At 42.9% G+C, this 12,787-nt stretch overlaps 1 protein-coding gene across 17 annotated transcripts in view; it reads left to right on the forward strand.

Annotated features, from left to right (window-relative positions):
* The window catches only part of SNAP91 (synaptosome associated protein 91), a 182,792-nt gene that overhangs the window by 134,919 nt on the left and 35,086 nt on the right, over positions 1 to 12,787 (forward strand). For 15 of the 17 annotated variants that reach the window (XM_019520405.1, XM_019520411.1, XM_019520416.1 and 12 more), the window contains 3 exons: positions 4,523 to 4,666; positions 6,302 to 6,451; positions 7,968 to 7,998. In XM_019520405.1, coding sequence (XP_019375950.1) covers positions 4,523 to 4,666; positions 6,302 to 6,451; positions 7,968 to 7,998 — 325 coding nt within the window. The remainder of the gene's footprint in view (positions 1 to 4,522; positions 4,667 to 6,301; positions 6,452 to 7,967; positions 7,999 to 12,787) is intronic. The other 2 variants (XM_019520408.1, XM_019520415.1) reach the window with 1 other exon arrangement.

A 12,787-nucleotide genomic window follows, 5' to 3' on the forward strand; every position in this document is an offset into this window, starting at 1 on the left:
TTTCTGGCCAGCAAGTGCTGAGTTTCTCAAAGCAGTTGCCTCAGTGCCAGGTGCTAGTGTGAGATGGGTACCAAATTTTTTCCTTTTGTGGAATCTAACTAATGGGAAGAGAGAGTCTTACATTCAGGTTAGTCTTAGATCAAGTAAATATGACAGCTCAGCACCCTCACCAATTGCCACTCCAGTCCTCTTCCTGTCACCTGCTGCTCTTTTTGTTTCCTACTCTGTGCTCCCTGCTTTGTGACACTGAGCAGCCCTATGCTGTTGCCCCTCCCAAGCCACAGCCCTGCCAGTGTGACCTGCACCCCAGTGCCCTGCCACCGCCAGCTCTGCCAGCATGACCTGCAGCCAGAGCCTGCCTAAGGGTGGGCAGCAAGGGCTACCACCCAGGGCACTGAGGTTGGGGGTGGATGCTATCATGGCATCCCAGGGCAAGGCCCTGCTTCAGCTCAGGCAGGGATGGAGGCGGTGGCAGAGAAATGGGGTGCCGCTCATTCCTGACCTGCATCTGGTGCTAAGTAGGAAAAGTGTTTTATATAAAATGTATGAAAAGCTTGTTTCATGTGCCAAGAATTTCCATGAATTTGAGCACTTTGGATAGTTTTAAAGAGAGTATAGTTACCAGGCAGTAGTTTGACACAGAATATATTCTGCAGAAACTAAAGCATCTTGATTGATTGGAAACATTTCAGCAAAGGTGGACCTCGACTCCTAAGTTTCTTTCTGGTTGTTGGGATTTTTTTTGATTTATGGCTAGGGGTTTCTTTAATATGACAGTAGTTCTTTTGTAGTCAGGTTAATTAAGGAATGGAACTTGGTTGATATAAACTGGTCACAACTAAGTGGGGGCTGGAAATGACAACCTTCTGAACCATCAGAGCAGTGAGTTTTCATAGTTTCATAGTTTCATAGATTTAGGGTCGGAAGGGACCTAGTAGATCTTCTAGCCCAACCCCCCACCAAGGCGGGAGAACAACAAAACCCCAAAACAAGAAACGGGACTCAAATGAGTCCAGCCAGGTAGGCATCCAGCCTCTTCTTAAAGACCCCCAGGGTAGGGGCCAGCACCACTTCCCTTGGAAGTTGGTTCCAGCTCCTAGCCGCCCTAACTGTGAAGTAGTTTTTGCGGATGTCCAATCTATACCTCCTCTCCATCAACTTGTGCCCATTACTCCTTGTTATGCCAGCGGGCGCTAGGGGAAACAGCGTCTCCCCCAAACCCTTCTGGTCCCCCCTAGTGAGTCTATAGACGGTCACCAGGTCCCCCCTCAGCCTTCTCTTGTGGAGGCTGAATAGGTTCAGGTCCCGCAGTCTCTCACTGTAGAGTCTGCCCTGTTGTCCCTGGATCATGCGGGTGGCCCTCCTCTGGACCCTCTCCATGTTGTCCACATCCCTCTTGAAATGGGGCGCACAGAACTGGACACAATACTCCAGCTGTGGCCTGACCAGCGTCGCGTAGAGGGGGAGGATCACCTCCTTGGCTCTACTCGAGATGCACCTGTGGATGCACGACAAGGTCCGGTTAGCCCTGCCAACCATGACCTCGCATTGTCGGCCCATGTTCATCTTGGAGTCAATAATGACTCCAAGATCTCTTTCTGCCTCCGTGCTCTCGAGTAGGGAGTTCCCCATTGTGTAAGTGTGCTGCTGGTTCCTACTGCCCAAGTGCAGCACCCTGCACTTGTCCGTATTAAAACGCATCCTGTTCCTGTTAGCCCACCCCTGTAACCTATCCAGATCCCTCTGCAATCTCTCCCTCCCTGCTAGCGTGCTCACCTCCCCCCAAATTTTGGTGTCATCAGCGAATTTAAACAGGTTACTTTCCACCCCATCATCCAGATCGCTGATGAAGAAATTGAACAGCGCAGGCCCCAGGACCGAGCCCTGGGGGACTCCGCTACCCACCTCCCCCCAGGTCGAGTATGACCCATCCACCACCACCCTCTGAGTGCGACCCCTCAGCCAATCTGCAATCCATCTGACTGTGTAGGCATCTATGCCACAGTCGCCTAGTTTTTTAACTAGGATGGGGTGAGAGACGGTGTCAAAGGCCTTGCTGAAGTCCAGAAAGACTACATCCACCGCGACACCTGCATCCATGGCCTTTGTGACCTGATCGTAGAAGGCAATCAGGTTGGTCTGACATGATCTCCCCCTAATAAATCCATGCTGATTGCCCCTGAGCATCATTTCTGATGCCGGCCCCTCACAAATGTGCTCCTTGATGATCTTCTCAAAGAGTTTCCCCAGGATTGAGGTAAGACTGACGGGCCTATAGTTGCCCGGGTCCTCCCTCTTCCCCTTCTTGAAGATGGGGACCACATTTGCTACCTTCCAATCATCTGGCACCTGGCCCAAGCACCACGATCACTCATAGAGCCGTGCCAGGGGCCCTGCAATAACCCCAGCTAGCTCCCTCAACACCCTGGGGTGGAGAGCATCCGGACCCGCTGACTTGAACGCGTCCAGCCCCTCCAGAAGCTCTCTAACCCGGTCCTCCCCAACCTGAGGTCTGAAGGCGAACCCCTCGAGTCCAGCTTCTATCACAGCAGGGAAGTCCCGGTCCCTGCACAAGAAAACGGAGGTGAAGAATTGGTTAAAGAGGTCCGCTTTCTCCTCTGATGCAACCACCAGATTGCCCAGAGTATCCTGCAGGGGTCCCACATTTTGTGGGGCAGAAAGTAACGACTTCTGAGTGGGTTATGATCAGTTTGCCAGCAGCCACATCAGTAGCAGGGGACTGGCCTCTGACCCAGAAAGTATGCAAAACTGAAGGGAATATCTTCATCTTTAACTGACCAGAGTTTGTGGTGAAAATTTTTTACAAAATTTTGTACAAAATGTGAAATGACAATTTCATGTTTTCGAGCTGAAAGCAATCTTCTAAACTATTTTTTAAAGAACTAAGTTGTTCTAACTAGGAACAACAAGGAATTTTGATGGATATTTTATACTAATTTGTTACTAGAGTTTTCTCAACTTTCATGTTCATGTTGGGGAAACAATACTACTGTTATTTAAAAAATGTGACTTAATGTGAGGGAGGATAAGTAATAGTTACTTGGTGTGACCATTTATATTGAATCAAGACCCCAATGCCTAAAGGAGGAGGAGAAAACAAGTCCAGTTTGGGTGTGAGGCTCAGTTAATGAATTCATCCAATTTAAGATGCCTGCCAGCATCAAGCCATGCGAATATGCCTTTTAAGGCTTTAATTTGTTCTGGGTTTGTGTCTAAGCTTAAGGAACATAATTCTGATGTTCTTGTTTAGTGAGTTAACTGAGTGGGTTTTTTCTTTTCCTGCTTCCAGTGCTTATCCATTATTAATCCAAAATGGCTACCAGTAACCTTGAATGAATTTGGCAGATGCAAAGAATCTATAAACCATGACAGCATATTGTTAAAGCATTTATTTCCCTCAAATAGTGGCAGATGTATGCATAATCTAATTCTAAACTGTCCGATTCTCATGCCATTATAGTGTTAGGAGACTTGCCCTTCATGAGTAAATCTAGGTACAGGTGTAGCTATTTCTCTGCAAAGAATTTTAGACACATTTAAGATAATTATGCACACTAAATGTTATATAGGTCATGCTCCATTTGGCTGTACTCTTGGCATAGAGATAAAGGATTGTTTTTTCCACTCGTGAAAAATTCTAAGCTCAGGAGGGAGGGTAGGCTTTATTGAATTTTGTTTCCTCTGTCTAGTTTACCCAGTGTTGTATACATGCATGCACACAAGGGAAACTTGAACAATATATGGAACTGGATAATCTTACAGAATTGACTGTCTTGAATGTCGGAAGAGGTATGCTCAGCTGACACAATCAGGGTCTGAGCTCTGGACTGACAAATTCATATTAATTTCATAGGCCATTTCAAAATCTAAAACAAATGAGACTTTCAAAGCCTAGAAACTTAAAGGTAAGTGCATTAAAAATAGCATCCTAAAACAGAGGGTCAGTCCAGGTGAGAATTTGGAAGACTTCCAAAGGAAATGCAGGTGCTCTTGCAAGTATTGCTTTGGGATAGTTGTTCAGTTGGTAGATGGTTCAGATTGTTCTTATGACCCACTGGAAGGTAAGACCGCTTATGGAGCTCCTGACTGCTTGTAGCTTTGAACAATTGTTTCATTTAGAGGTGGTCTCTGTGCCCTGAACAAATTCCAGTAATTGTTTTCTGCCTACCTACAAACTTCCCTTCTGAGGTATTGGTATAATTAACTGCCTGCTGTACATGGTATGCTGACAGTGTTCAGTGTTTTAAACTGCTGTGCCTTACCCAGAAGTGGCCTAATTTTTAACTCTGTAGGTAAAATGATTTTTAAAAAGTTTTTAGTGTACATTATGACTTCTGCAACAACTTTAACAACTGAACTTATGAAATTTAAACTCGGTTATTAATGATCTAATATCAAACTATAAGGTAAATATTACACTTGGCTTTTAAAGCTTCATCTTGTCGAGGCTTTTATTTTGTACCTAATGTATATTCTTTTACCTTTCTGTGTCTGTCTTAAGGTTTTGGAGGTTCTTTCATTGCTCCCTCTCCATCACCATCTCCAGTTACTCCAGCTCAAACCAACTTATTACAGCCCAACTTTGATGCAGCTTTTGGAACATCATCTTCAACTTCAACTGCTGGCAGCTCATTTGATGCATCAGGTAAAGTTGTGTTTGGGGGGTGGGCTAGTTTTTTACTTGTACCTATTCATAATAAACATGTATACTCGCCATCAAAAGTAAATGACAGCTCTGCTTCATGTGAAGTTTATACAAAAATATCAAGAAAGATTGATACCCTTATCTTACCTTCCACTGAAAGATAAATACAAGGATTAGTACAGTGGGCACTTACCAGCAGTGATAGCTCTAGGAACTCTCTGTATCCATTATTTTCTGTTTTCAGATCAGAAATAGATCAGCAAATTTAACTGTGCACATCATCTCTTTTCATGTGCTTTTTCTGCATGATTGTTAGGCATTATCGAAAGGAAAATGCACACTTTGTAAATAATAGCCTATATTTAGATCTGTGGTCTTGCTGCTGTTGCTGAAGCTGTTCTTAAGCTTGCATGGCACCTGAAATTATGCAAAATTGAGTCCAGGGAGTGTTCTTTGCTTGACAAAGCTTTAACCTTTCATCACTGCTGTCATTTTGTTTGTATCTTTTTCATTCTTCTATACTTTTCCATGCTGGGTCCTTGCTACACATTTACAATTGGTGAGTTCTGCAACTAAATAACTGAAAGATAAAACTAAGTAGTACTGCTGCTTGATTATTTGGTTGCTTGCCAATGCGCATATGCCATCCTTGCCCCCCCTTTTGAATTAATGTTGGCACTAATCAAATATAGATCAGAATATTGGATTGATTCTACCACTGCAGGCTAAAAGAACTAGGGGTAAGGCAAATGAAGTAATTTGAATTGTGATCTGTAAAACTTGTTCTGGGAGAGAACAGGAGAGCAGGAGAGGCTCGACCTGTAAATGTGGATATGGAGTTCCAGTGATAGATTCTTCTAATTCTTTAAGCTAGTTGTTCCAAACAGGGTCATGATACCATGGCAGATGGCCTCAGGGTTGCACCTCTTTCAAATAAGAGCCCTAGTAAGGGTGAATGATGGGCCAGGAGAAACAAGTTGGTCGGGCAGCTAGTAACTAGTGCTTAATGTAGCTTGGTCAGTGAACAACAGTAGGCTTCCTTAAAAGTATGAACCTAGTATTTACATTTGGTGAGGGAAATATCAGAACCAAAATAATTTCAAATCTTAGTTACCTGATAACTTTGCAACAGCAATTCTAACTTTACTGTTAAGATAGTTAGGCTTTTTGTAATCCTTAAAACTAGTGTCTTCCCAAACTTATTATTTGAATCTAACTTTTTTGAGACGTCATTTTTTTCTAAGAAGACTTTCTTTAGGAACAATGTGGGTTTTTTTCGTTTAGTTTTCTTTTTGGGGGGGAGAGGGGGAGGGAGTGTTTGGCTTTGTTTTTTTTTTTAATGTCTCTATAGATTCAACTTTTCAGTTTATGCATTTATTTGACTAGGTGGGCATGGATTTCCTTGTCCTAGTTCTATTTGGTGTATTTCTAGTTCAGGATTACTTTTATATTTCACTGTTTTAAAAAATAAAACATGCATGCCTTTGTTGGCATTACTCTAATTCCAAATTATGCATTGGCAATACCTGTGTAGTGACTGTCTGTGCTATGATGACCACTCAAGGTAATGGTTTTTAATTTTTCTGACTGTTTTTAAAGATCAATGCAATAAAATACTGCCTCTTTAAATTCCAGTGTTCGATGGTTTAGGTGATCTTCTTATGCCAACTATGGTTCCCTCTGGTCAGTCCATAGCAGCTACTGCTGCAGCACCTTCCCCCTCTTCAGCAGCAACCAAAGGCCTTGGAAGTGATCTTGATTCATCTCTTGCAAGTTTAGTAGGCAGTAAGTAGTGCAGTTGTTTTTGATTTCTTGCAGTGTTGATTATCCTTCATATTAAACTCCTGTAGGATTAAGCTATTTGTTTGTAGCCATATTTTTCGAGAGAGAAGGCAACAAAAATGTGCGTCTTGAAATAAAAGGTAACTTCCTTTAGTTCTTAAAAGACTGATTCATAAATGTGTAAAAATGAAACTTGCAGTTCTAGAGATGTGTAGGTTGGTATAAATGATGGCCACAATAGCAGACCTGTTATGTGGATAGATGTAATAAGAGCTCTTTATTCAGGTTTAGTGAGGAAACAATTAAATTCTGCCTTGTTAAGTGAAAGCTGAAAAACATGGCTTTCCTTCTCCACATACACACCTACTCCAGCACATGTTTTTTGCAAGTTCACCTGGATGCTTATTGCAAAATCTGGGGCATTATTTGTTTTGCAGAGCATATGTTAGGACAGATACTGGGGAGAAGAACAGCAGGGAGTAAGATGAGAGCTTGGCAAAACAGACGCTTAAAAATCTATGGTCAGACAATATCATTAAAGTGTTCTGAGAATATAAACACCATACTGGATCATACCAGTGGTCTGATTGGTCCAGTATCCTGTCTCAAATTAGTAGTATGCTTTAGGGGAAGAGTATATGAATAGGGCATATCTATGGTGATCCATCCCATCATACCCTCTCTGGCATCAACCATCAAACCACTCTGCCATTTTTCTGGTCTGAAGAATGACTATAGCATATCACTGTAATGTATCTGCAGCTGGCATCACATAAAACATAATACTGTTACAAGTAGACACCTTTTTTTCTGTCAACTTTGAAAACAATATCCTGACTGAGATGAGCTGGAATTTTTCTATATGTAAAATTGAAAATAACCCTGTGAGTCAAATTCAAGTCATCCAAGTGTAGTGCAGAATTTGAGTCACAAGAATTTTGACATATAAGGAAAAAATCTACTCTTTAGAACTCAAATCATTTAGATGATTGCGATTTTTTTAACTCTTTTTTTATTTTCATTGCTGAAAGAATAGAGCCTTTTGAGTGCCCATAAGTAATGGTCTAGAATACAAACAAACTGAAAAGATTTTTACTTGAAAAAATAGTACTGTTAACCTACTTGCTTTGTTAACCCACACCTTATTTTTGAAACTTATGTTCTGGTTTTTAAGTCGTAGTTTATAACATGCATAAAAAGTAATTCTACTTACCTTCCTTGTTATAACGTGTTATTCTACTTTTCTGAGGAAACCATGAGGTACTGGCACTTTAGTCATCTGTGTGTGTGTGTGTCATGTTCTAAGTTCATTAAGAAACGTATTTGCATAAAGGTGTGATATTTCTGTAGTCAGGCTCACTTTTCTCACTGAGATGGCATATCAAAGAAAACTATTCCTAAGACTGTGCTGTTGGACCAGTTTTGCTGTTGCACAGATCTATGTTGTTAGAAGCATTTGGAGATTGCTTGTACTTAATATTACAAACAAGTGACTTTCTATTTCCTTCTTAATTTTTAGATCTTGGAATTTCTGGTACAACTTCAAAAAAGTAAGTTTTTAATGAGTTGGCTTTCTTTTCTCTTTCTGCTCTTTCAGATAACACCAAAAATTTCAAATCTGGAAGATAAGAGAATTGCTTTGTTTGGTCCATTTTGCATTTTGTGTACAGTCAAACTTGAGTTATTTTCTCTTGCACAGTAAATCAGTTGTCTCGTACATTCACATAGGCCTAAGATTTGAAAAGAGGGTGCACATTGTGTGGCACATTGAATATACTATAGTACATTTGTTTCCAATTAGAGAAACTGGAAGCTTTATTTACTAATGTGGTAGGTGGCTAAGGCTATATTATTCAGTTTGAGTTTGAGCAAAGCAAAAACAAATGGAATGATTGAAAACATTGTGTAGGGCTGTGAAACAGACAAGATGCATTACCAGGAATGGCTTATAAACATCAAAATTGCAGAAAAAAGGAAAGTTTGAATAATGAAACATCCAGACCCTTAAAAAGGAGATGAGGTTTTTAACACTTGTGGAGTGGAAAGAGATTGGCAGGAAGCAGAGATGATGATATTCAGCCATGAAGTCAATCGACTTCCATTAGTGTGGCAAGAATAGAAATGCGACTGCCCCTCCCAAGCAGTTAATTTTGAAGTTTGGGTGGAGCAGGAATCAAAAGTGGGGGGAGGGGCACTGCACCACTGTAACCTCCCTGGATCTGTCCCTGCCATGTAAGAGGCATCCCTTGAAGAAACAAGAAAATAACTTTATAAAACCACGCAAAAGGCAAAATGTTTGTAGGATGATATCTTTCATTGGACCAGCTGTGCAGTTGGTTTAGAATTAGACAAGCTTTCTAATGCAAGGCATTCTTCATCAGGCCAATGATAAAACCATGACACTGACGAGGTATTTGGAAACAAGTTAGGTCAGGGGCAGGCAATTATTTTGGCTAGAAGGTTGCTTAACGAATTCTGGTGAGCTGTCAAGGGCCACATGGGTAGCCCTGCCCTTTGACCTTTGCCCTGCTCTCTAGTTGCTATATTGGGACTAGAAGTCCCACCCCCTGCCATCTGCTGTGAGCAGCCTGGGCTCCATGGTGGGTGTCAGGGGCCTGCCCAGAGCCTGGGCTGGCTGTGGCAGGCAGCTGGCAGGCTGCAAACAGCTACATCAGGATCCACTAAGTCCTGTCCTGGCTCATTGGTGGCGCACACGTGCCTCAGGGTGGATGGTTGGGGAGCAGCAAGGGCCCTGATCCTTGTTGTGGCAGTACAACCACAGCTCCAGCCCCTTCCCCATTGTCTGCCCTGAGGCACTTGTGCACCTGCCACTGGTAAAGAGCTGAGATGGGACTCTGTGGGCCACAAGCAGACCAAGCTCTGGGCAGTCCCTGCTGGCCACCATGGAACATGGGCTGCTTGCAGCAGGTGGCAGGAATGCTGCAAGCAACAGCACTGGGGTCCACAGAGCCCCAGCCCGGCCCGTTGCTGGTGCCAGGTGCACATGAGCCTCCAGTTAAATGGTGGGGAAGGGGCGTGGCCTGTGCTTCCACAACAACGATCTGGCCCCTAGTGCTCCCCTGCCATTCCCCCTTGGTATGCCATCATCTTCCAAATAGAGGTTGCGAGTGTTTGGCCCTTGGCCCAAAAATGTTGCTGACTCCTGTTCCAAGCATTTTCCTTTTTTGAGGAGGAAGAACAAAACTAATCGGCCTGACCATTAACTCACTGTTTGCCTTTTTCTTCTTGAATGTCTGTCTTGGATGCTTTGCATTTTTTCAGATTTATGTTTCAAAACAAAGTCTGTCCTAATTTTACTGACAAAGGGGTTGACATCCTGGCCCTTTGAGTCAAAGCTCAAACTCGTATAGAAGAGTTAGGGTTTCACCCAAAGTTTCCAAGGGATTCTGTCTCCCCAGTACCATAAAATAAGGCTTAGATTTGAAGAGGAAACAATATAATTGTTGCCTTTCGAGCTGTATCTATTCTCTGGAGTGGTAGAGCTGGAAAGCAGGTAACATCCCTAAACAGTGTTTAAAAAAAAAAAAAAAAAAAAAAAAGCACGAACTACTGGTTTGTGTTTTGGTTGTTTTCCTTGAACCTTAACACTATTTCACTCTTTTTTGTGCTAAGGAAAGCACCTTCACAATGATGCAGGACTGCTGCTAGTAACAGTAACCAAGAAAATGGACAATTTTTTACAAATATATTTTTATAGATCTAACGTTCCTCATTTTCAGTTATCAGGAAAAACAGACCAGTCTCTCTCTCGTTTCACCTTTCTGAAGAAATTTCTAGTAGTGGAAGCTTCATACCATAGCTGAGACGCTGTGTACTACCTATATCTACAATAAGCAGTACCACACTTACCTTGTTAGAATGGGTTAAAAAAATTGGCTTTTGTCTTGATTTGTAATTCAACATGAATAGAGCTCTAAGCAGTTTGACTTTTTTTTCTTTTAAATATGGAGTAAAGTTGCTGCCATAGCTAACAAATCACTTGAGACTGATTGATCTTAAGTATTTTGCATTATAGATCCAGAAGTACAAAATGTTTAGAAGGTGTCTATTCTAAGCATTGGAGAGAAAATTAGAGTCTTAATTTTATTTAAAGAAAAGGTGATGAGAAATTCTGTAATTTATTGTCCCATTCCTCTTATGTGTATCCCAGTCAAAATATTTGGAAGAAATTTTTTCATCTACATACATGTATCTATGAAAACAACGTTGTGGAAGAAAAGAAGGCTGTTCTAGTCTGGACCATTGTTTAGTGTTGTCTTATCTGGTATTAACATATGTGAAAAGACACAATCATTTGTAGCTTTCATAGATCTAAAGGGAGTTTCTTGATTTCTTAGACCAGTTTAAAATTATGGAAGAAACTGGCAGAAACCTCAATTGACAAACCCCTCTTACAATTAATCATTGTTTATTACTCAAATACAGCATCTAGGATGTGTTATGGGATCGGCGGTGCCCTGTGTAGTAGTTTCCCAACTAGGACACGGGTATGACAAGACTGTGTAGTTGAGTGAGCAAGCAAGTTTGATCCAAAACATGCTAACAGGGAGTCCATTCCATGTACCCATAATAAATAATTCTATTCCATTCTTGCTTTACTCAGATGGTGGATTATTAATGTCACAATCCCATATAGGTTTCCAAAGGTTTATTACCATATTTACTCAAATCTGAGATGAGATTTCCTCCCCAACCCCCCATTCATCACTGGGGGGGTGGGCACTGACTCAGACTCTGACCCCAGCCCAGGATCAGAGATGGAGCCACAGCCTCTGCTCTCTCCACCGTTTGTGTACTGCAACCACCTACCTTCCCCTCACAGCTCCAGCTCCAATCCAGCCATGCAGCAGCTGTTGCAACAGTGGTAGCTTCAGCCCTGACTTTGGAGCTGCAAGGGAAAGGTAAGCAGTGCTGAGAAGAAGCAGATGGCAGGGGGAACCAAGTGAGGAGGGAGAGGCAGCAGAGGTAAAGTAGTATTGGGGAGGTACACAGGGGTGCAAGCACCACTGCTAGTGGCAGGCACTAGCAGGGCAAGTGCACGGGGCAGGTGGGGCATGCAGGCAGGTAGTGGGACAACTGTTAGGCTGTTGAGATATAACTGGCAGTAAGGGGCAGGGGTTAGGCCACTTAACTCCCCTGCTGCTGTTTCTTGCCCCACTCTGGTGGTGAGGGGCAATGAATTTATCATAGAAAATTAGGGTTGGAAGGGACATCAGGGCTAGGGACAGACATACAAAAAGCCCAAGCCTGAATTGATTCAGTCTTTGCAGGTTAGTCTAACCTGGCTAGGATAAACCAGTATGTAACTGTACAGACGTCCCCTCTGAACTGAAAAAATTCAGGCACATGCCTGCAGTGGCTCTGGCTAGAAGCTGGTGGGTGCTAAAGCAGCCCTCCCTTCCCTTCCATAGTGCTGAGCTGAGTGGGGTGTGGCCAGGCTGGGCAGGACATTCTTATTATGCCCTTACTATGCCCCCCATTCTGAGCAGCCCAGCAGGGAATGTTTATCACCCCTAACTCAGTGTTTATCAACCCATTAAGAAAACAAAGCCTTTCTCCATTAGCTCAAGCTCTTTTTAAAGAGCTTTTCCAAGGAAGGTCATTAAGCTACCTGTTGATTTATCTCCAAAAAGCCTGTCTGCCTTTGTCGTCTCCCACAGCATGGACTGTAGCCAACATGTGGTCTGCTACATAATGCTGAGGTGTCTGCATAAGGCAGGAGGGTACGGGGAATAATCCCTGCTTAGCAGGGAGAAGCCAGGCAGGTGCTCTGTGCCTGAAAGACTCTGCTGGAGCTCTGGCCTGGGAGCAGAGGGGAGGAGCTAGTCCAGCTCTCTGGAGCAGAGAGCTCCACCTCACCCAAAAAGCATGTTGGGATGCTGAGAGTTTGGTTTATCTTTAAACTAGCAATGGGTTTGGGACAGACATTGCATAAATCGGTTTGATGCAAATCAGTTAAGTCTGATGCTACATTCAACCAGGTCTATGTCAAACCAGTTGCAGCCATTTTTCAACTGGTTTATGTGCACAGAACATCTGTTCTGTTACAACTCGGTTTCTGATCACTTAAACCAGTTTGTGTAATGTCTGTCCCTAGCTCAGGAGGTCATCTAGTCCAACCCCCTGGTCAAAGCAGGATCATCCCCAGCTAGATCATTCCACCCTGGGCTTTGTCAAGACAGACCTTAAAAACCTCCAAGGATGGAGATTTCACCACCCTTCTAGGTAACCTATTCTAGTGCTTCGCCACCTTCATAGTGGGAGTTTTTCCTAATATCCAACTTAAAGTTCCCTTGCTGCAACTTGAGACCATTGCTC

Source organism: Gavialis gangeticus, unplaced genomic scaffold (assembly GCF_001723915.1).
Source record: "Gavialis gangeticus isolate Ggan-Ray unplaced genomic scaffold, GavGan_comp1, whole genome shotgun sequence".
Lineage (NCBI taxonomy): Eukaryota > Metazoa > Chordata > Crocodylia > Gavialidae > Gavialis > Gavialis gangeticus.